Source organism: Rhopilema esculentum, chromosome 3 (assembly GCF_057945365.1).
Source record: "Rhopilema esculentum isolate cy_ngs chromosome 3, ASM5794536v1, whole genome shotgun sequence".
Lineage (NCBI taxonomy): Eukaryota > Metazoa > Cnidaria > Scyphozoa > Rhizostomeae > Rhizostomatidae > Rhopilema > Rhopilema esculentum.
The window spans coordinates 6,701,735-6,726,160 of NC_142817.1; the positions used below are offsets into that span (position 1 = coordinate 6,701,735).

A 24,426-nucleotide genomic window follows, 5' to 3' on the forward strand; every position below is an offset into this window, starting at 1 on the left:
AACAACGAAAGAACACCCGAATTCGAACTTCAATACTCCATTTTATATTCTCACGCATAACATAATATAACATAACATAACGAACCGGGCGCATGCCCAACATAACATAAATACGAGGCTAATAACGTCACACTTACCATCCCCAATTTCTCCCAGAAACGATAATCTGTGCTTTTCTGAGAAACGTCGATTTGTCTATCCTAAATGGTATAATATTTTGTTAAACCTGGTCTGGGAGATGCTTTTATAGCTATTTAGAAGGTATGATTTCAAAAATTCCCTTCCACGTCGGCCCCAACCATGGTAGGTCCTCCTACGTTAAAGCGTGATTCTCAGCCCCCCAGCTTCAATTTTTTCAAGCTGTCTCTGAAAAATGTTATCAACTCAACTATAAAAAAGTCAGCGTGCTAGCAAATATCTGTAAATACCTTCTATAGAGCTGAAAAAAACCTTACAAAACCTTTTTTTGTTTATCAAGTCGTTTGCCTCTCAAACTGTTTCCATAACACATACCATCAATTGCTTGGTGGTGCCATGACCCACTGCACACTTTATATTCATTCGCTCTGCAGAGAGCTGTTTGAAAAGTTTATTAGCAGTGGCAAGTGCTGTAAACCAGTTCGTAAAGTATTCTCCCTAAAAATGACTTCTTATGAAGGATTATCGTCTCTTCTAACGAGGCGCTGGTCTCCAGGCTTTCCAATGTTAAGTTCTCGTTACGTTGCGCATCTGCCGTGCCAAGATACAGTAGATTTTTGCGAAGGGTTGGTGGCTTTTTCACGTTTCTTTTTGTCAAGGAAGGGATTGTTAGCGCACAAAAATAAAGGGATGATTGGAACCAGAACTCGTGTTACCAAAGATGACTGTCAGACAGCGAGGAACTATGATTATCAACGGTAACAGCAACAACAACGGGAAGTCTCTGTATTCACTGCACCGAATCATCCAGATCTGGATTCCAGATCATCGTATCTTTCGATGATGTCTTTGATTGATCTAAAAGATTTTCGTCCAAAATGTAAGTCCGTTATGTGATTCAACGCTGATGTTGCCAGAGTTGGCCTTATTTCTTTGACTTGGTACCGGACATTTCTTGCACATTTCTGAATCTGATTGGATTTTCGGAATTTTATTTTCTTTGTGGATCTCTGGATTTTTAAAAGGATTTTAATGGATTTTTGCAGATTTTTGGCAGGGTGTACAAGCATATTTGGAGTGATACACCCCTCACTTTATTGCTAATATCCTCAAAAAAAGTTCTTTCCTTTTTTTTTCTTTTCCTTCAACAGCTGATTTCTCTCTTCTTGAAATGTTTCTGAGAAAGTTTTTGCTAACAAATAGACCTTTTGTGCCAAGTTTAGGCAACGGAAAAAACGAAACTCCGTCAATTTGTGCTGGCACCAAGTTATTATGGACTAGGTTTCTCGATCTGTTTGCTAAGCCAAGCTGTTACTCGTTGTAAAACTTAGACAATGACCGATTTCTTCGATCCAATTCCCATTTTCAATTTTATGTATGTTATCTATGGTAAAGACATAGCAACCAAGGACACATTTAAAAGAAGACTAGACAAAGTTACTTACAGAATCATGTACAACATTTATTTCCACTTTTGCTTAAAATTTTTCTTTAGCTCTGCAGAAAAGTGGGGGGGGGGGCATGGCCGGCCCTGCAGAAATATATTCAAAGAGAATGCTCGAATTCGATTGAATGCATTATTACTTACTAGGCTTTTTATTTGAGATTTCGCAGTTATCTAAAACTTTCAGGCAACCTATTCACATCACAAAGTATTTTCGTCAAAGCACGATGTCATTTTTGCTATTTCTGCAACAGGTCCCCCTATTCCACATGCTCTAAGGAAGTAATCCTAAACCATTGTCTGTTTCCACAGGCATCACGAACAAGTTGTTATTTCATGCGGGCCATTGAAAGGCCTTGGAGGGGTGCTACTGCTGCAAGTGTTGCAATAGTTCGAAGGCAGCGGATCGATGGCTACCTATTGCTGATTATTCAAAAACTCTTATTTATTTACGTCAGACCTGTTACCTGTAAGCCATGTTAATCGCCAAGTTACTGAAGACAACAGTCAAAGCTCGAGATTCAACGTTGTCATGGGTAGCTCTCCTCTCATCTATTCTGCTTCTTTTTACAACGAGCGGGTTTCTCTTCAACTTTGGAATATTCTATAATTCATTCTTAGACGAATTTGGGGATTCAAAGGAGAAAACAGGTAGGTGGCATTATTTTACGATATGCTTAAACTAAGCATGCTTTTTTTCATTGCAACGAGGAGATGCCGATAATTTTTTATGCTAAAACATTAGAGAAGAGCTATATTTGAGAAGGGACGATTCGGATGATTCGCTCTGACGATTCGCACGCAAACTACCCTCCAGTTTTCCTTTAATAACTTTTGACTTATTAAATCTGTAGGACCGATTTGATTTTTAAACATCACAAATACCATAGTTTTACTGTTTTTTCACACTTTCATAGTTAAATAAAAATTCCAGTTAATGCGAAAGTCTCGGAAACTTTGACAAAATGTGCAATTTCTGAAAACAGTTCCCGGTTTTCCTTTAATAACTTTTTGCAGAAAAATTATAAAAATACCATTTAAAGTTTAATCGATAAAACACAGTTTGCTACACTGTTTTTTCTATAGTTTGTAAGAAGTTAAAGTTGTTTGAAGAACATTTTCAGTCCCCCGAATGTCGATAAAAACGAAATTTAAAAATTTTTATAAATCTCGGGTTTTTGGCCCAAACAGCCGTTAACTTTAGGTAATGGCATCATTTTCAAAACTGGATAGGTAAAAGGTCCAGAAACAATTTTGAAAAAAATTGACGGCAGTTGATGTGCCGAGTGGTTTTAAACAGGGTGTCAAGGGAAGGTGTCAATCTCATTTTCCTAGTCCTTGCAAGACAAATAAAACGTAATTTTTTAAGAACAGAAATGAACCAATGTTTTGATGAATATTCAACCACTCAACATTGAAACCGACTCTGGGAGTGGCGCCTGGCACGACTTATAAACTAAGGCGAACGATTGCGTTCCCGTCTGAACATAAACAAAAATCGATACGCAATCGTTCCGTTACAGTGTGAACAGTATACCTTTTCGTTCCAGAAACTGGAACAAAAATGGAACGGAACGATTGCGTTCCCGTGTGAACGGGGCCTAAAGTCTAAACCGTGGTTTGAGGCGGAGTTTGCACTTTCGCAAAATTCCCCACTTTCGACGTAAAATAAAAACACAACAAAGTGCGTAAACCGACTGCAGACTATGAAAAAACAGTGTAGCAGGTATCTAAAAAGAGAATTTTATTAATTTGGTTGTCCAAAATGGTCGCGAAACTATCCCAAAACAGTCGCTTGAAAACAGCAAAAGTCTCACTACCCAGCTCCAAAGAGACAATTTTTAGATTGAGGGGAGGGCCGTGTGCTCTGACGATTCGCAACACTTCCTCTGACGATTCGAGCAAAACAGCCCTCCGGTTTTCCTTTAATAACTTTCCGCAGAAAAATGGTAAAAATACCAATTAAATTTTGATCACTTGAAAATGGTCTGGTACACTGTTTTTCATAGTTTGCAAGAGGTCAAAAGTTTTGCAAGAACGTTTGCAGCCCACCGAATGTTGGGAAATTCTCGATTTTCCGAAAACCGCACCTCAGTTTTGCTTTCGCATTAGTAATTCGCATTTGCATTAGTAAAAATGCCAATAGCATAGAATCTACCGCAAATAGTTTTGGCTTATATTATCTCAACAAAATAGACGAGAACATCAAATAGCATCATAAAAGTGTTTTTATCTACATTAATTGTTCAACATCTTTATGCCATGAATTCTTTCTAAGACCACTAAGCAACAGTTTTGTAAACCATTCAAGTCGCAGCATTGATTTCCTGATAAAATCTGTCCACTAAATCTTCAAATCTCTAAACAGATATTGTTCATTTTTTAATTTTTATTATCTGAGGCTAGACATGGTTCCCGCGAAGTTATTTTTATTCTAAACAAATTAGACGAAGCACGTAATACACCAATTCAACTTACAGCCTCATTTCTGCGTTAAATCTAAAATACAAGAACAAACAATGTGAAAAAATTGTATCCAGCTAAAATTATGATGATAAAGCCAAATCTGAGCATAAAAACGTCGTATAATGAAGTTTGGAAAATTTCTTTACGAGACCGCAAGTCGAACTGGTGTATACTTGAGAGAAGCAAGTAACCAATCTCTCATAAGGTCAGAAAATATTGTTTCTGGCCATACTTTTTAATTAAATATGGCACCAATAAACAATGCTAAAATTTATTAGAGATTATGTTTTTGATGCAAGACGAAATAACTATCTTAGATCAAACTTTAAGGAAATATTATGAAAAGCCACGTGAACGCAACCGTAAAGAGAATTTGGCCCTCTACAGCTCCTCTCTTTTCACACTCGATGAGTACCCTTTAGACAACTAAATTTCTACTCTTTAGAAACATATAGTCAATCTCTAGTATTTATAACGTTTTTCTCTTGAGATCATCGAAAGAGTGGATTTCGCTTAGTTTAGCTTCGCATGAACTTTATTTTTGCATTATTTCTTGCTATCTTATGCATCTAAGACTGTTAGTAGAGCCAAAGAAGATGTCCCAAAATTCAAAGTTCAAAAATCCTTCAGGCACATTGTCTCTCCCAGGCATGTCTATAACTAGCCCCTTCAGGTTGTACCCTCCACGCAAAGGACTTCAGACTTTCAGTTTTGGTATATGTATCTTTTTCGAGTTTCTTTAGTTGTTCCCCAAAAACAAGTTGAGCAAAAAAAGATAGATATTTCATTTAGTGTCCTTAGATTCCCCTAAAAAATACCAAATGATCACCACAGTTCCAAAGTTCCAAAGAGAATCAATTGCCTATTTTTACCTAAGTACGGTGCCCTTTGACTATTCCTGAACATATTCTTCATACTTTTTCAATATTTTTATCTGCAAAGTTTGGTTTTGAAGACTCGGTCCATTTTGTATATGAGTCGGTCCATTGTGTCCTGACATCACCTTAAAATGTTCTACTTGTAGGAATGGAATGGAACATTTGACAATTTCGAAATACTTTGCTTTGGTAATTTGAAATATGAATTAATTGTAAGATATCATCATGAATTATAAGTTTATGTCGTCCCTTCTTATAGGGCCGCGGACCGTTATTTCATTTGAAAGCCGCAATCGGATTATAGAAGCCGTAAACCGTCGCGAATTTATACCGAAAGACGCGAGACGCACCTTTTGTTGAAACCGCATTCCGTATATAAACCATGTTTAAATCCGGAGGCCGCTCGTTAAAATGGGGTCATGGCCGTGAAGCCGCAAACCTATAATAGGCCCCCTAATAGGATATTTCAAGTAAAATATTTAGAGGGGTGAAACGTTTTATGCAATTCAGATGTCTTCATGTCTTAAAATCAATAGACAATGACCCGTATGTAAAACCTCTTAAAAGTGGGGGGGGGAGGGGAGAAACATGGCTTCAACATGCACTACAAAACTATCAACAGAGCTTCTAGCAGTACGATAAAAGTTTCGACAAGACTAAACCTAACTTATGAAACAACCCTTTATATACCGTTAGCAGAACCTTGAAATAATAATTACGGAATGCAAAAAGACGTATTTACAGACGCTGATGCAATCACAGCACAATGATGCAAATGTCACGTGATATTATCCGTAAGGTAACCCAGTGTCGTAACACGCATGGTGACTTACTCACTTTTTTATAAGAATACCTAACTTTGTGCCGTGCCTTAATGTTCTTAATTTCTTTTGCTTCGAGGCTAATATAATTCTTGTACTATTCTTAAGGAACACGAGGTGTAACTGAGTCGTATTAGTCAAATGACTCAAAGAAAGGATACGTCTATTAACATATAGTGCAAAACTTGCATTTTTTTTTCTTTCCAAAAAACTCAAGTAATCAAAAAAAAATTAATTCTTGATAAAGCTTGATCCTTGCATTATTTTTAAATAATTTCTTTAATTTTAGCGAATTTGAGCCTTAATATCCTTATAGACTATATTCTTGTATAAAATAAGTGTATGATATTCCCCCAATATTTTGCTTGTGTTCCAGACCCCTAACTTGAAAGTAGAGATCTGGAGCACATGCCATAAAAATTTAGCAAACTTTGTGGTAATGATTTTAAGATTTATTTTTAAGAACTCAAATCAGTGCCTCCTTAGGTAGAAGAGGTTTAACGGAAAAAGCAGCAACTGCACTACCGTATTTCCTCTAAAGAACGCCGCGGCGTTTATTACAAACTCCAAATTTTGGATGCGTCATTCAATGCAAAATAAAAAGTTTGTCAAATGTAAAATGACAAGGAAAATGCGATGAAAAAAGATAAAAAGAATGTCAAGTCAAGTCAAGTAATGTCAATATCCCTGTCTCCGTCAGAGTCCTTGTCTCTATGAGATAAAAACTTTCATGGCTTTCGAATAGTAAGCGCATAAACCTTACTTCTTGTTTGCTGTGTTTTCTAATGAACGCCACTTTAAAAAATGCGGCGTTCAATAGAGGGCGGCGTTTATCAGATGGCGGCGTTTCTTCCAAATGGTTCGGCGTTCATTAGAAATGTGCGGCGTTCAATAGAGGGCGGCGTTTATCAGAGGGCAGCATTCATTAGAGGAAATACGGTAACAGTTTTCATAAGAAAACACAAAAGTACACTATTACAAACGAGCTTCTTTTCAAACGAGCTTCGTTAAGGCTGGTTTAGATTACAATTATTTTCCACTGTTTGACGCATAAGCGCGACCACTTTCTTATTGTGCGACTCATTCTGCTTTATGCGCGATTTGTTTTATTTCGTGTGACTGAAACTAAAAATGTGTGTCGAGTTTCAATTTTGTGCGAGTCTCTTTTCTGTCTGCACAACTCGCTTGAATTTTTTGCGAATCACTTTTCTCTTCTGCGTCTCGCTTTAATTGTGTGCGTTTGCATGCGAACATAGAGATCTATGCGAATCAGTTTAATTTAGTGAGTGGCAGTTATGGGCCACCGTAGTTATGTTTTAACACTGCAGTCTAACTTTGAAAAATGATGTGATGAATTTCTATCTCTCTTAGCATGGGTCGGCTCAATTCCAGTTTCACTGATGTTTCTCTTGGCCCCATTGGCATCTTGGCTCCTAAACAAGATTAGCTTGGGAGTCTCCATAGTAGCAACAGCAATCCCGTTGGGACTCTCTCTTCTATTGACGTCATTCATAACCAATATCAATGGAGCCTTTTTCACCTTCAGCATCCCTTTTGGATTAGCCTCTTGTTTAATGCTTATGGTTGTCAGCAAAGCCGTTTGCATCTACTTTGACAAGAGGCAGTCAACTGCATTTGGTGAGTTACAAGGAAAAAACTATGAATAAAGAAAATCCTTTTTTTTCATCCGAGAAAATCCGATTTGTCAAAACTTGTTTGTCCCAGATTCTCAAATTTTCCAACTTGCCTGTCCCAATCTGTCAAGATTTCCGACTTGTTTTTCCAATTTGTTAAATTCACGACTGGCACGAAGGCCAAATAACTCCAGGAAATCTCTTACAACCTTGGCAGAAATCTTTTTTTGGCAAGTCTCTAGAAATCCTGTGTTTTGGTGGATATCTCGTGCGCTATTTACAAGAGTGGATTGGCCCTTTGAACTGAGTTGCCGAATTGTTTGTTCAGATTTATCAAGATATCCAACTTTTTTCAAAGTTATTCCACCTCTTGTTCGGATTTCTCAAGATTTCCAACATGTTTGACCCATTTCGAAAGCACAGCCAGAACTTCTGAAGATGTGATTTCTCCTCAGTCTTACTTTATATAGAACATATAGAGATATGATAATCTCAAGCCACACTTTAACCTTAATCACATCGGTCTGAGTTTTTAACTTTTATCCCTTATCGGTATACCTTCTTTTTTCATTTATTGTATCGCCCTTCATTTTTCAGGTTTGCTTACTGGAGGATGCTGTATTGCTCAAGTTGGCTTGTCCTATATCATCATATGGCTTGTGAATAACTTCACATTAGAAAGAACATTTCAAGTTCTAGCAACGGTTATGACATTAGTTTGTTTAATTTCATCACAAGGGTTTTTTCCTATAACCTACGAAAGCGATGAGAAAGTGAATACTGCCAAAAAGAAGGGACTCAACGTGTACTTTCATCTGCTCAAAAACAAAGCATTTTGCCTATACCTGTTTGCAATTTTCGTGTGTTCATTTTCCTACTCCGTTTCCAATGTTCATCAGGTAGGTAAGAGGGTTTGAGTAGTTAAAGGTTAGAAACAGCTCCTTAGTTTACTTGAAAAGTTTCATCTCACAAAAAAGAATCTAGATTAAACAAGATAAATGTCATTCTCCTCAGTCCTGGTTTCTACTGGCGGATAATTGTGATAAAAACAAACTAGATGAAGGCTTTTTGCCGTAATCACGATAAGATATCATTTCAATTCATTTCATTTCGATTGAAGACAACGCAGGGAGCCTGGGTACTAGTGTAATAGAAACATGAATCGAATATGACCTTATTGGCGCAAAGATTGACCTCGCAGTTCTATTTCTCATTCAATCTTTCTAATATTTCTCAACAAAAGGCTTGTCGTAAGAATCATAATAATAGTTGTTATTAATAGGTCCTGAGAATTAACCTAAAAATACAAATTATTTGTAGCTGGCTTGAAATAGAAATAATTTCCGTTTTTAACATTTATTCATCCATTTTCATTAGTTCCATTCATTCAACAACATTCTATTTTCTATCTTTTTAACACTTTTTAAGTTTGGCTTAAAATGTTTCTACAGTTTTATAAAATCTTAAGTTTGGTATTAAAAAAATAATTTTTAGTGCAAAGTTTCTATCTAATCAGAGAGGTTGTCTGCTTCGGTGTCTAGGCTATTCCAAAGTGTAGCACCCCTAAACGAAAATGACCCATGCTCATTGCATGTGCTTTTCTGCGGGAGCTTTAATTCAAAGATCCCCAGACTTCCATTTTCCTAACTGACATCCTTCCAATAACATTTTAATGCAATTTTTGTTATTGGTTGATGAAGGCCCTACTTATTGCGTAAAATGGAGCGTATTTGAACTTGCTTCAAGTTTCGTCACATAACTGCCATTAAGAAAATCTGAACATGTTGCCCACTTGTTTGCTCAGCCTCATATTCAAAGCTTGACTTACCTAGCTTAACCAATGAGGTGAATATATACCTCACTGACCTGTTCTTAAGTTCCTATATTTATGCTAATAACCATGGGACATTTGTTTCCTTTTGCCCTCCCCCCCCCCTGGTTTCCTCTTATTACAAACGTGAAAAGTGACAACAGTGCTTTTTATATGAATGTGTTCTTTAACTGGTTGGATGTAAGAAACTTAGAAATTTTACCGTATTGAAACTTCGAAAACATTACATCAGCAAATTAAATATTATATGATTATTAAATATTAAATATTATTTAATTTCAAGTTAAAATGAAATTATTACTATAATCACGTTGATAAACGGGCTGATCCGAATAAAGTTTGATATGTATTATAGGACATGATTTCTCTATTCTTTAAAGGCTCTTGCGTAACCGGCATGCTTAGCGGCAGTTGTCTTGAGCAATTGACTACTCTCCTCCGCAGAGTCTTTTGGGGAGGGAGATCGGGAGGGAAGAAGAATAGAATAAAAGGAACTGCTGAAGAAAAGAAAAAAATGAAGGGCCTGCGAGGGAGAAGGAGGAAGATAATAGGGGCACAGCGTATTTTCCCTTTCCTTTTCTCCTCCGCCCTCCCCCTCCTATTCTCCGCAGCTTCGCCATTTCTTAATCCCCATCTCCCTAGGCCGGTCTTTTTAGCTATTTATAGTCATAAAGCGTGCCGGTTGCGCAAGAGCCTTTAAGCGTTCACCTAGAACTGTATTATATATATAGGGAGTTTTTATAAAACAAGAGTGTATAGACATATATCGTGCTCTCATATTCGCTTTTTTAAAGGTACAACTAGCAATTGGGTATGGCACTTCACCGGATTTAGCAAGACAGTTCCCTGTGTTTTCGGCGATTGGAATGGGTTGTGGTAGATTTATTTCTGGCTTTATCGTTGACAGCAAGAAATTCAAAACAATCAACTACTACCAGTCTATATTGCTTCTAAATGGGTTGTCGGCAGTCATTGGATCATTTTCATCCACCACAGTTCACTTGATTGTCTATATTTGGGTATTTTCCTTTCTGGATGGGCAAATGCAATCTACTTTTGCACCAGTTGTTAGGGAAGTAGTCGGCATGACGTACATGAGCGAAGGCTTTGCAATGGTCTACACCTCATGCAGTGTATCCATGATGCTTGGACCACCTTTATTAGGTATTTGTAAGCAATACTTTTTATTTTTGCTTTTATTTATAAGAGAATGTGGACATTTCTCAAGCAACTGCGTAGCTGTTTTTAAAATTTTCCCGAAGGGGTAGCAACTTAGAAACTGTAATTTGCACTAGGAGCCGCGTTGAATTACCTTAGCTTCGAAAGATAAAGATCGGGAAAAGGAATGGCAAAGTGGATTGGAAAGGAAAGCGGAGGCCATTGACTCTCTGAGACTCTTTTAACCAGGGTAACGTAAGATGTGTAATTGGAGTGGTACCAAATAGCTACGTATGGCTTGTAGATGGTTTTGCAGCTGTAAGATCACCGATAAAGCTAACAGTAAATTCATACATTTTCAATGCAGTGCGGAGCCTATTGGAGTGTACAACTCCAGCACACTCATTCTTCCATCTTTCCATGCTATGGCAGGCTGCGATGCAGCAACTTAAACGTTTAGGGCTGGCAAAGTCAGAATTCTGAAAAAGCTCATGAAAGATCCAAAGTAATGTGGTTACCTGTCTTCAGTAGGATAGCGTACACATTTTTCAAATGAGGATACTACATAAGTGACGGACTTCTTCAAAAGTTGCCATGTACGTAATCACCAAAGGATGAAAACGAGATCAACCATGTCATTGCACCCGTTGCCCCCAGACCCTGATTCTGCTGTCCAAGCCATTCTTAAAGTGCATTTTCAATTTGTCGAATTTAATGAAAAGCATGCCAAAAAGTTTAATATTGACTACTTCTATTGGAAGGCATGAGCAACAAATTCCACCTAGTTTTACGTCAAAAGGCAGCATTAAGAAGAAAAAAACACGCCGTCTAACGCGAGCGATGCAAGCACATCAATATAACTATTAGATAGAAATAAGAGGAGACTAGACACTAGGATTTGCATAAGCTTGTTAACACCATACTTCGCGAGATTTTTGCGTTGCGTTGTTTGAAATTCATTCTTTGCGTTGCGTGATTACTGAAAGCTAACGTTTTTGATTTTTTTAAATATGGAAATTTTCTATCCGTAGGAATGGATTCTTTTTTAAACTAAAATTACAATCCTTTTTATAAAAAATTTTACACTTTAAGATGATTTTTGACAAAAAAATTAGATTTGAATGCATGTTGATTTGCCATTTTGATGAGGTCATGAAATTTATAAATACCTTTTTCTTGCTATCTGTAAGAAATACAATAGTGGTTACTTAGATGCATTTTCTTTAAATGATGAGTTTTACTCGTTGGAGTAGAAAAATGTTTCGACAAAAAAAATGTTATGGCCTGCAGAAAATGACTTCATCTAAATGACATACAAACCTTGATGTAATTTGGTTCCTTCTGGCTTCTTTCAGGTTTTATAGTTGACAAGACTCAAGACTACAGAGCGTTCTTCATGCTGTCAGGGATACCTCCTATATTAACATGTCTGCTTCTGACGCCACTTAGGTATATGAAAAAAGTCGAAGTCCCTGATAAAGAAGTAAACGAGAAGGTGACGGATGAGCAAGAAATAAAGGATGTTGAGGTGGATGTTGAGGTAATAAGGAATGAAAACACAAACAAATAATTTGAAATTTACTCTACGTGAAGATTATTGGCCGGTAAGTTAGTTACGATAAGCAGCGTGTTTGAACAAGTAACTTCTCAATAGGCTTCGTTTTAAAGGAACTAGTTCAATTTGCAATTTTTCTCAATATTTTCCACATGTAAGGAAGACAACTTTCTTCTGAAATTAATACCTAAGTTCTAAAAATTGCCCCAAGAAATCATCATGTTCAATTAGAGACATTTCCCATTTGGTGTTTTCTCAGTGGAAATAGAGTTTAATGTTTTAATTCTAATAGTGCTTAATTCCAATATTAAAGATTTTTGTGACTTCACAATTGTATCTGTTTGTTTTAAACCGTATTAACATAATGTCTCAGACATTATTATTGTCATTATTATTATTATTATTATTATTATTATTATTATTATTATTATTATTATTATAAAATTATTTACAGTAGACGAAGCAAATTTTGTAGCTAATATAACAGCTAATTAAAGCCTACTATTTATACTACATTTACAAATCTTAAATTAATTACAACGAATGGATAAAATGATATAGGAAATGTACAAAATTTAAAGGATGACTCATTAGATAAAAATATACAATTATTCGACGACTATTTCAAGAATTCAATCTGCGCAACGTAAGTTTTGCATAGTCTGCAGTTGCATTTTGTATCTTTCCAAGTTTAATCTTTTTCTTAAATATTGCGAGGCTAGAAGTTGTTTTAATGTCATTTGTAAGCTCTTGCCAGAGCTTGGATCCCATAAAGGTTGTACTTTCTATAACATAAAAATTTGATTTGGTTTTGATAGCGATATTCGGGATATGTTTCTAAGATTATAGCATGTATTTCTTTCAGTAAAGATTTCTTTCATGAAACTTGGGTTGAGATTATGTAAAGTTTTATATATTTCTGTAAAAAGCAATTGCAGATTTTTATCATGGATAGATGTCAAGTTGTCTTTTTCAAGAAGAGTTTGAAAGCTTGATTCATAGTCATCATAGGCAAGGCAAGACGCAAAGACTTTTCATGAATTCTGTTTATTCTGTTGTTCATCTGTCGATCACAAAACATTCAAATTAAAGGACAGTAGCTAAATTGTGATAAAATGAAGACGTGCATGGTCTGTTTTACTTTTTTATCATCCACATAGTTGAAGATTCGGGATAAAGCATGTAGCTTTTGGCTGGCCTTTTTGCATATCGATTGTACGTGTCCTTTGAACGACAGATTATTATCAATACTTATTCCAAGAAGTTTTTGTTCTTTACTTGGTTTTATTATCGTTTTATCTATTTTCAGAGATGTGTCATTGCTGCCTTTACCAAAATTTATAAGGTGGCATTTGTCCCCATTCATTTTCATATAATTGTATTGAAACAATTCTCTCAAAATAACTACGTCTTGTTCTAGTATTTTAGTAGCCTGCTTAATGTCTTGGTGGATGACATATATCGTTGTATCATCAGCATAATTGCATATTTGGCTATTTGATATAAACATAAACATGTCATTTATGTATATATTGAACAAGCGAGGTCCCAAAACTGATCCTTGAGGCACACCTACACTCGTGGTTTTCCATTCACTGAAAGAGCCGTTTATTTTGACTCTTTGTTTTCTCTGGCTAAGGTACGAAAATGTGAAATTCAAGGCGCTTCTACTAAAACCATAAGCATTAAGTTTAGCAATCATTAGGTCATGATTCAGACAGTCAAATGCTTTTGACAGATCCATCAATAGTGCACTGGCTGTTTGTTTAGTATCTAGAGCTTTTTTGCAATTTTTTAAGAGTCTGAGTAATGTATGTTGGGCGCTATAATTCCTTCTGAAACCACATAGCAGTGGTGATAGAAAACAATGAGCGAAGGAAGTAATTTGTGATTCCATGATTCTCTCATATATTTTTGATGCGGACGGTGAGGTAGCAATTGGTCGATAATTTTTCTTACTGAATTTACCATCTTTTTTATGCATATATCATCTAATTTGAGTTCTTTTGGAAATGTCATATTAGATAGGTCCTCATTAAATGTTCTTTGTAAAATTTCAGAGAAAATGTCTGAATATTCTTTAAATATCCTAGCAGGTATACTTTCTATTGGTGAGGCCTTTCTGGTATTAAGTTTGTTTATCTGATCCCAAATTTCCCCACTGCTTACTTCCCTGAATTCAAAGGGCTGTGGGTCAGGGTACATTTCTCTTATTTTTATGATACTTGGGTGGTTTTTATATTTCTCAATGACTTTATCAATTGGGTCATTTATACCTTCTGTAACTGACATGTGAGCTATATCTTGTTGAATTCCTAGACCTTGTGTTATGTTTATAAAGTAGTTGTTAAATGATTCTACAATCTTGCGGTCATCACTAATTAATTCTCCATTTTCTTCCAATATAATGGAGGGTGTTGTTATTATCTTTTCTGCAAAGACCGGTTTGATCACTCTCCAGAATTTGCGATTATCTGTAAGATTACTTAAGTCTAGGTTTCTAAAATAACTGCTTTTAGCATTACGTAATAACTTTACACATTTGTTCCTTTGCCGTTTATATGCTTTATGATTTTCCTCATTTTTGTTATTAGTATATGTATTTTTCAATTTGCTACGATGCATTATTGCCTTATGTAATTCTTTCGTCATAAATGGCCTGTTGTTTGCACGAACATACTTTCTCTTAATGGGGGCATGTTTATTAAGAAGAGTTTTGACTAAGATATGAACACTTCCGTAGTCTCTAAAGTTTAGTATTCGATGACTCAAAATTTCAGATCTAAAGCTCGGAATATCGAATTTTTTGCAGTCTCTATATGTAAGTATTTTGGGACCTCTCTTGGTGAAATCACCTTTGAGTATGCTCAGTATCATTACGTGGAAGTCAGACAACCCTGTTTCAACATTAGTCGTGTTTTGAAAGTGACTTACTGACAGTTTGTCAGTATCAAATCTATACATCGTGGGTTGTCTGACTTATGACAGGTTGGATTCTTGATCAAGTTAACTAATTTATAAGTGTCCATGAAAGCCTTAATTGCGCTGTCACCCACTTCGCAATTGAAATCGCCCATAACGATAAGATCTTCAAATTTGTTGCTGAAGAAATCGATTCCTTTTTCGATCTCTTCAAAGAAATAGCTTTAGCATTGGGAGGGTGGGCGATATATGCTAAGTAGTAGCCATTTTTTTGTTTTAAGTTTTATTTCGGTGGTGCATATTTCAATGTCATTAGGAAATTTGTAATTTGTTAGCTCTTAACAAGGATCCCTTTCCTCGCATAGGTAAGAAGGCCTCCACCATTTTTGTTTCTATCCTTTCTGAAAGGTTCTCCAAAGCCTTCGATCATGAATTGACTTGTTGTAAAAGTTTCATCTATTTTAGTTTCGGCGATTGTAAGAATGTCGACATATTTTGAAACCATTAATTTTAATGGTTCAATTTTATTCCTGATTGAGTTAATGTTTAGGTATGCTATTACAAGACCCTTTTATTATTAATCCTGATATTCTTAAAAATGTCAACTGTATTTAATTCGCAGGAATCAGTTTCTGGTATTTTTTCATCTACGGTTTCATGGACGTATGATTCGGGGTTTTTATTTACTGTATTTATATTGATGTTATTCAAATTTGTTAAGCTATTTCTGTTATGTTTATCAAAACTCTTTTTGCTTTCATATATTTCTGTCGAGTCATCCTTGTTTAATCAAAATGAATACGATCTAAGTTTTTGAATAAAGTTCAGTGCCAATTGCCTGTTACCTCTGAAATTAAGATGAAGACCGTCTCTTGCAAGGTGCTGTTCTTTGATGTTTTGCTGCTGTATAATATCGACGTTTATGGTTTTGAATTCGTTGATTTTTGTATTGAGTAGTGGGTTATCTTTTCTTTGGATGATTTCCGATATGGTTAATTGGCAGTTGGGAAGATTACTTAGAATGAGTTTGGTTAGGGATACGATTTTTGCCAGAGCATCTTTCACTGAGTTGTTAGAGATATCGTTTGTACCCACGACCAGTATGATCTTGTCTGGGTTTTTCCTGCGCAGTGGTTGGATGTAATCATGGAGATCATCAGCGGTGGCTCCCGAGAAACTTCTTACTTTTGTGGTGTAAATCTGAATTAATGTCTTCGTAAACAACATTGCAATTTTTCATTCACGCTTTCTTTGTCGTTGATTGAAAGGTTTTCACGGCTTTCATGGCTACCAGTAGGTGCTCCTTCGTCGAATAACTTGGTTTTTAATTTAAAACTTTCCACCAACAAATTTAGTATTTCTCCCTTTCCTCAGCGAGGATACTTTGCATATTTGCTAGGGTGGTGGCGAGTTGTGCGAAGCTCTTGAGGACATCGGTAGCTATGGAGGGCTCAGGTTTTTGTCGAATCGAGCACGATGTATGTGAGAATTGTTGCCTGTCCACCTCTGTGTCGGTCTGCGTACATGACGTTTTTGTTGTTGCATGCATTTTGTAACGGACTGAATCATAGATAATTTTCGTTAATTTTAGTTTTTCCTTTAACTCTATCTGAACTCCGCCATCATGAAAAGTCAAAATGCCCTGCTCACCTAGGTTTTTCATGGCTCGACAGACATCATCATCGGCTAGGCCTAAGAGTGCTTGAACTTCGCGTGTGATAATTTCACGATCTAGTTTCTTTTACTTGACATTTAATGTTTTCTACAACGTCAAGCAAAGCCTTTGCCTCGATTAATCTTTCTAAGCTCATTATGTTGGACTTGAATGCAAGAAACAACGGATTGATTTTGAAACAGCTGTTGTGTTTTGAAATAGCTGTTGTGTGAATGTCAGTGACCGTACGCGCGGTCAAGTGGAGGTCGGCCTTTAGGGCTCAGGCTCCCATCCCCATTGCACCCATTAAGCAATTCACTAATCGAAAGTCCAATATAATACAAAATGCGGCAAGAAGAACAAGAACAAGTAAGAATGTGGCTCTTTTAGAAGAATGATATGAATGGCAGCTTGATCTGCAGTGATCCTACCGGTGCAGTTGATCAAAAGGACATAAGACCAATGATATATAAGCGACGAAGTCGCTAGATGTCTAACTCTATTGTTCTCAAGTGAGGCAAAATCACTCATGCGGTAAAAGGGCAAAACGACGATTCCGCATAAGGGCTCAGTATGGGAAATTCCGAAGCTGGCAAACGAAACCAAAAATTTTAGAAAATCTATTTAATTTAGGAAGGTAACATATATTTTGTCAGCTTACCGTATGCATTTAGAAGGTTTTAAGCCATAATTTTTGTTTGTACACGGGTTTTGAGTTACAAAAATGTCGCGCTTATACAAAAATCTTGTGTTAATTTTTTATCGTAACATTAAGGAACCGTGGTAAAAGAGGTCATCTTCAATCCTGATTCAGCCACGCCCCCTTCCTACAACATCCTGATGTCCGTAAATAAAAGTCTGGTTTGCTGATGAATGTTAGAGGGAAGGTCTTGTCATAGGAAAAACTTGAAATGGATATTTATAATACAAATTTTCACTCCTTACATCTGAAATATTTACTAGAAGTCATATGCAGGGGGTTGCCGAAATAGGGGAGTGTTCATTCAACAAGTTGTCATAATGATATAAGACTAAGAGTACTTGCTTACATCTACCCTTCAACTTATAAAATACAAAATAAACCCAATTTTGAAATTATATTTGGTTTTTTGCAAATAAACCCGAAAACAGTCTACCTGAAAAGGTAAACATTGCCTAGGCCAGATTGGACCGTGCGAGCGCCGCAGCAATAAATGTTTTAAAAATCTTGAAACCCTATTTAACAACACAATTTATGGCTTAAAACTTTTGAAATTAATACGGCAAGCTAGCAAAGTATAACTAACCTTTCAAAATTATGCCAATTTTCGATAATCTTGCAATGTCCCGTACTGAGCCCTTATGCGGAATCGTCTTTTTGCCCTTTTACCGCATGAGTGATTTTGCCTCACTTAAGAACAATAGACATCTAGCGACTTCGTCGCTTATATACCATTGTATAAGACCTGTCGACACTAAAATGAGGTTGACAATATCGGCTGTATACTTTATCGGTTGCGGCTGTCTAGGGCTAGTTTTAGCAATGGAAGTTCCTGTGTTTTCATTTCGACGTTGAATCAATAAAGTTGCATGTCGTTAAGAAAGAGAAGGAATGGCTCTCTTGATGAAGAGAATAGATCGCCGCGATGGTGTTCTTTCATGGCTGACTTTGCTTGCGTCAGTTTTCATTACTGCATGTTCTTGTGGCTTCCTCAATATTTTTGGCATCTGCTATAATTATTTTCTGGAAAGGTTTGATAATTCAAAGGAAAAGACAGGTAATTTTTGATGCTGTTGTATTTCAATCGCTCTTTAGGACAGTGTTTAAACGAAACTCACCTCGAACCTCACTCTCTGTACCGTAGGCCAAAAGATGTGCAATGTATTTTGTAATGTATGATTAAATTCTTGATTTTGCTCAACCTAGATATAGAAATTTAATGGCTTGGATTGCTCCAGGTTTCGGTTAGAATTCTGCGGTCCAAAAGACCTTAGACCAATGCGAAATTGGCTATTAATTCCATCGCGGGGGCCCCTTAGTTATGTTAAACAACACCCTAATCTCAGGAAAAACATTTTGGGCTTTTGGTGCATCAGCCCTTGTCTTGCCTGAGCAATGACGCAATTTTATGGTCGGTGTTTGATTCCATGGAAAAAAGTGCCTCAGTTTTTTACCCCGACAATCAGACTGATACACCTATCACACAATCGAATGACTGTGTGAGAAGAAGTGAGACAGAAGAAGGCAGGAGGAAGTGTGTAACGGGCTTTAGGCAGGAGGAGAAGCGAGTACCAGGGGACAGGGATGGAAGGGGATACGCATACAACAACGCGTGAGTCGTGCTGCAAAATATTGCATGGCTCGAGCTGCATTACTGCACTTAAACAAATATGCTAGGGCAAGACCACCTAGAAAACAGGACAAGGTGATTAGCAAATAGCTAAGGTAACTTCATATTCACAGCCTACTAAGGATATACGTGTGGGACCACCCGATTCTAGAAACGGGGGATCTGTGCACTTTCCTAAACTCGAATTAAGCGATAAATTCCCATTAAAACAATGGTATTCTTGGAGTCTTTGAAATTGAGCTGAAACCGGTAACCGGTTTCATCATTTGGATCCACAACATCTTTGACAGGTGTTTTGTAAATATTCAACGAGCTTTCAACAGAAGGGCAGGCGCCAAAATGTTTGAGCTGGTTTCCATATAACGTATTTCGACGTATTTCATCGCAATTCAGAGTCTACGATCAATTAAGATAATTTCCGTTATATGAAAACCGACCAAAGAAATAAAAAAATTTTGTTTCTCCCGACAAAATACGTTGAATTACGATGAATTAAGATGAAATACGTTTTTCGGTTTTCAGATACCGTGAAAATCGTGGACCCTGAATTGCGATGAAATGCATCGAAATACGTTATATGAAAACCAGCCTTTATGTTTTTTTGTATCAGTCATGTTGCTGCGGAGGGCACGGGGGGCGGTGTCCCCCCTCAAATGAAAATTTTGACAGCAACTTGCCCCCTCTGGCTACACTTTTTCCAAATGATGTTATGAAAAGCTGGCATAATTATAATTCCGTGAGCTTGATTTAGTCCAAATATGTATTTTAATTATATATCTTCCCTCTTTTTAAATCCTGCCAAATCAGGTATGGCTCTTGCTCGAGTTTGGCTACCCTAGCCGGCATCTACAGCTACGTGGTTGCTTTGTATTGTAGGAGATAAGGACATGAGAGCCTTATTGGTAAGCCCGGGAGGAGGGGTTCATTTAACACTGTCATATTGTCTATAGCCGTACCCATTCGTGATTAATTTGTTGCTAACGAAGCCACGACACTTTGACCTTATGATTGCCGGTAGTTAACTTCTAATTTTAATGAAGATAGAGTAAGTTATCCTCTTTCGTAAAAACTTTTGACAAAAATTAAACTGTTCTATTTCAGCATGGACTGGCTCACTCCCGACTTCATTGATGTTTGTGTTGGGACCTGTTTCATGCTGGATCATCAATAAAGCTGGGCTAAGACTTTGCACAATGATTGCAGCATTCCTTGTCAGCCTGTCTCTTCTGATGACGTCATTCGCTACAAACTTGGACCTAGTCTTCATCTCGTTCAGCGTCCCTTTTGGGCTTGGTTCATCTGTTCTCCTAATGGCATCGGTAAAATCTGTGTGCATTTATTTTGATAAATGGTTATCTTTGGCATATGGTTAGTGTTTTCTAACATTTCTTTATTTAAAAGAAGCCCAAGGACAAGATTAAAATCGCTTCATCTTCGATTGGATAAATACGTTTCAATAACAAGTTATAACTTGAAGAAATCTAACGAAAGGGGGGCGGGAGTCTTTAGAACAACTAAGGTGAAAGAGTGTTCAGTTTCTTCCTTTTACAAAAAGACATTCATAAGAAAAACAGTCTCATTCACCTCTTCAGGTCTCCAAACTGGCTGTGTTGCACTTCTCCAAGCGGGTTTTTCAAGCCTTCTCGTTTTGCTACTAAAAGAAGTTAGATTTGAACGAACATTCCAAATACTATCAGCTGTATTTCTTGTTATCTGTCTGGCTGGTGGCTTGACATTTTGCCCAACTTCATATGCAGTAGATAAAGATGAGCCTGAAAAGAAAACAACGAATTTCCAAATATATTTCAAGTTACTGAAGAACAAGAAGATCTGCATCTTTCTTGTGGCTAACTTCATAGTGTCGTTCGCGTATGGTGTGTCTAGCATTCACCAGGTAAGAGAATGCGTCACTGCCTTCAAATTTCTGATTTGGAATGACGTGAAAATTAAAAATGCGCAGGAATGAGATACTAATTTCGAGGTTAGTACACAGTTTTTTAATTTTTGGGTTGATTTTAGTATAAAAGGTTTGTTGAAGGTTTTTTAAATACTTAATACTAACGAGCTACATATTGGAAACACAGAAATGCAATAAAAAATCGAACACCTGATCTGTCACATGGACCTATGCTTGCTATCATCTATTTCATCTCAAAATAATCCTGAATTAAAATTTATGAAAAACACCTTTTCTTTGTAAGTCATCAATTTAAAAAAGAAGTCTTTTGACGAGACAGCACATTGAGATTCGTGCATTTTGTCAATGGTTTTTCTCCTTCGTAAATATAATTTTTCCGTCTTCTATTTGCATTCATTAAATAGAGTTCAAAGAAATAATCTAGTTTAATTATGCTTTCGGTGATCTAAAATTTAGCATGGGAAAGTGGCTAAACATGGGAAAGAGGCCGAAAAGATCGCTTCTCCGTTTCATTTTTTGAGAAACACATTTCTAATTACGTTGAATAACATATTTTCGTTTTTTAATTATTAGTATTTTATCAATAGTCTGTTTTCTTGCTTGTTCTAGGTGCAACTTGCTATAGAGAAAGGTGTCCAAGTGAGCACAGCCAAGCTGTTTCCCGTTTTTAGTTCTATTTCTTGTGGCTTTGGCCGCATCTGCTGCGGGCTTCTACTTGACCTGAAAGTTCAGAAGAAAATCGCATTTTACCAGCTTGTGATGTTTTTAACTGGTTTAACCTGCTTTCTGGGACTATTTGCGACAACTGAAGGACACCTAATCGCATATATCTGGATATACTCCGCTCTTGATGGCATGGTACAAACATGCTGCACACCTTGCCTGCGGACTATAGCGGGATTAACATTTCTAGGAGAAGCGTATTCCATGGTACTGACTGTAGACGCCGTGTCGCTCTTGCTAGGACCACCTCTTGTAGGTATGTATTTATCCTAAGCAATAATATTTCGATACATTCAAAGCATTTTTTTATCCAATGAGTTGAGATTTTTAAGGCCTTCTTATCTCTTTATATAAACGCACAGGGGAGGGGAAGAAGAGCACTGGCGGATCTAAACTACCGCCATCACTGCTCGAGCGGTAGTCAGATAGTTAAAAAAAATACAAAAACAAGGATCATTTTTATGTTTAACCTACTACTTTAATTAAACCATAGTCAAAACTGGAACATATTTGCTCGCGTAGTCAGCCTTCCTCGACCAATCAAATCATCAGAAATCAAAGCCAACCAGGGGGGAAGCACACAAATTTTGTTGACAACCAATGAACAAACGAGTTGATTACCGCTCAAATGGGGGGTGTAGTAATTCCGCTCAAAGGTTACAGAAAGATGTGGGGATGCCTACATATTCTGCAAGTGGGCAAACTGTAACTTTAAAGCCGATGTGACCCATTATTTTGGAAAGTACACAAATATTGGTAGGAATATACTTTATAAGAATATTAAGACTCAAAAATTCTAAAATTCAAGAAAACATCCGGCCCACAAAGTTAGCTAAAAGTTTGATTCTTTGTTTAACGAATGTTGCTCTCAATAATTACAAATTTTATATGGCTTTTTAAATTTATAATTTTCAACAGGTTTGATTTTCATAAGTAATTGTGCAACTTAATGCGAGTTTTAGGTGACATTTCAAAATTCTGCCAAAGATTTCTTTTTGTTTTCTTATTCTATGGTGTTGCTTAGGCTAAATTCCGTAAACGTTTTTAGAATATCCAGTCTCAGAATAACAACACTAGTTTGTTGCTTCTCAAGGCTACATAAGGCTACAATTGTCTTTGCTCAAATGGGCTACATAAAAAATTATGGAAAATATTAATTATTCTAGAAAACAGGGTGTGACCAGGAAATGGGTGTGGTCTAAAGGGTGTGGTCGAACCTCAGATTATTGCCTGGATCCACCACTGAAGAGGGTAATTCGTTGCTTTTTTGTGCTGTCTTATAATAGCTAGCAGAAATGACAGTTCGCAAAGCATACTTTTCTAACATATTGGCAGTGCCTGACATTCGCGCTGCTTAAATATTATGGTGGTGTAGGGAAACCACCACTGCTTCTCGCCGCGCTTAGCCTCTTAAGTATATAGCGGAGGATGAACGCGGAAACTATTTGTGGAACCAAGCTCTTACTAAAGAGCACTTTCTACTTGGCCACTAACGAGAAAGTTTCCTAACAAAATGAGAAAAAATGCCTTTTTTATTTATCAAGTTCGAAAGTTACGACTTAATTGTTCGAAAGTCGAGGCACGATTGGATAACGGGCATGAGCGTTAGTAAATTTTATTTGAAAGAGTTGTATTTCCATCAACCAAATCTTAGCATGAAATATTGATAGCCTAAAACATATCATATCCTGTACGTAGTTTTGAATACATCTTGTACATTGCTTTTAGGGTTAGTGGTCGAGAAAACAAGAAGTTACAATGCATTTTTTTACATGTCTGGGGCACCATACATAGCTGCTTTTATAGAACTCTTCCTTATTCGATTTGTTGTATCACTGTCACAAGATGAGACAAGCAGTGACAAGAAAGAGAGAGAAAACGAAGAGCAGTTATTATAAAGGTCGGATCAAATCAAGTCAATTTTTAGTTAGATGCTAATGGGTAGAAATATGATAGGGATTTTTATTTGTACAGAATAATCTACCAGCATAATAACACTACTGGTGCCTTAAAATGTATTTTGTTTTATTACGATTATAATGGTAAGAGGTACACCAGTAATTACTTTCAAATGAAAGCATGATTTAAAACCCATTAATACTTCTATATTGTTGCCTATTGTAGTTTGATGTTTTGTCAAAATTTTCTACCAAAAGTGAGTCTTTTACAGTTATTGAAATTAGCATATATTTAATTGTAATTTTGAATTATTAGTTATGGTTATGTGTTAAATATTTTTATCATTTTTATTTTGGCTCGTTTTTTCTGTTAATTCCTTCTCTCGTCGCAAATATTAATGTTTAGCTCCCCAAAGTTTACCGTCAACTGCCTCATTATTGGAAATCTCTTTCAGCTTCAATTATCACTGCATTTTACCTTTTATGTATATTTCACACGGCTATATTAGTAAATGCTATTTATTCGAATAATTTTGCTTGGCCTTCTGAGCCTCCAATAACAAAGTAGTATATCTTTCCATGGCTTATTTGAATTTCATTCGATTTCCTCGATATTTTCAATCCTGTTCATTGGATGAACTTTTCGCGGAGCTAGAAGACGATGTATTACTGTTCTAGAAGGCAGGTATATCGTCTTGAAAACTGGAGCTTTAAAAAGAAGGGGCTCAGGTGTGTTCAAATTCTAAAAAGATACAAGATTCATTTAGAGACAGCCTTCTCTTTAAAAACATGAAAGATTTGCTTTGGTAATTTCTTGAAAGCCGGTGATATAATATGTACTTGCGGTTGTATATAATATGTGACATGTAACTGAAATTCAATGAGGGAAAATTGAACTCTTTCTTCTTTGTAAGTCTGTGTCACACTATTGGTTACCAGTCAGGGACGTGGTGGGAATTTTGTTGGCCGGGAAAATCACGTTTTAGGGGCACGGAGGCAGCTTGGCGCCTTACTTCACTTTCTTCTCACAAATCTGATGTTATAATTGATGAAAGC

The 24,426-nt window shown here is 36.6% G+C and overlaps 2 protein-coding genes and 1 long non-coding RNA gene across 3 annotated transcripts in view; 2 read left to right on the top strand and 1 right to left on the bottom strand.

Moving 5' to 3' along the window:
- LOC135691464 (uncharacterized) overlaps positions 1 to 11,828 on the bottom strand; it is a 79,986-nt gene extending 68,158 nt beyond the window's left edge. The window contains exon 1 of the long non-coding RNA XR_016144460.1: positions 11,691 to 11,828. This is a non-coding gene — a long non-coding RNA (uncharacterized LOC135691464). The remainder of the gene's footprint in view (positions 1 to 11,690) is intronic.
- On the top strand, positions 1,912 to 11,940 carry LOC135692419 (monocarboxylate transporter 10-like). The gene is made up of 5 exons (XM_065210534.2): positions 1,912 to 2,233; positions 7,119 to 7,385; positions 7,979 to 8,280; positions 10,007 to 10,376; positions 11,726 to 11,940. The coding sequence occupies exons 1-5, from the start codon at positions 2,059 to 2,061 to the stop codon at positions 11,938 to 11,940; spliced, it is 1,329 nt and encodes a 442-aa protein (XP_065066606.2). The 5' UTR covers positions 1,912 to 2,058.
- Positions 11,941 to 17,937: 5,997 nt separating this feature from the next.
- Positions 17,938 to 24,275, top strand: LOC135692422 (monocarboxylate transporter 10). Its single transcript, XM_065210540.2, has 5 exons — positions 17,938 to 18,258; positions 19,933 to 20,199; positions 20,424 to 20,725; positions 21,359 to 21,728; positions 23,201 to 24,275. Exons 1-5 carry the CDS (start codon positions 18,093 to 18,095, stop codon positions 23,368 to 23,370), a joined length of 1,275 nt encoding a protein of 424 aa, XP_065066612.2. The 5' UTR covers positions 17,938 to 18,092; the 3' UTR covers positions 23,371 to 24,275.
- The last annotated feature ends 151 nt before the right edge of the window (positions 24,276 to 24,426 follow it).

Bases quoted from the DNA above. Each gene is read 5' to 3' on its own strand.
- LOC135692419 (XM_065210534.2), top strand. From the start codon at position 2,059: ATGTTAATCGCCAAGTTACTGAAGACAACAGTCAAAGCTCGAGATTCA. The intron at 2,234-7,118 runs GTAGGTGGCATT...TATCTCTCTTAG, and splicing joins GGATTCAAAGGAGAAAACAG to CATGGGTCGGCTCAATTCCA. The intron at 7,386-7,978 runs GTGAGTTACAAG...TTCATTTTTCAG, and splicing joins GAGGCAGTCAACTGCATTTG to GTTTGCTTACTGGAGGATGC.
- LOC135692422 (XM_065210540.2), top strand. From the start codon at position 18,093: ATGGCTCTCTTGATGAAGAGAATAGATCGCCGCGATGGTGTTCTTTCA. The intron at 20,726-21,358 runs GTAAGAGAATGC...TGCTTGTTCTAG, and splicing joins GTGTGTCTAGCATTCACCAG to GTGCAACTTGCTATAGAGAA. The intron at 21,729-23,200 runs GTATGTATTTAT...CATTGCTTTTAG, and splicing joins GCTAGGACCACCTCTTGTAG to GGTTAGTGGTCGAGAAAACA.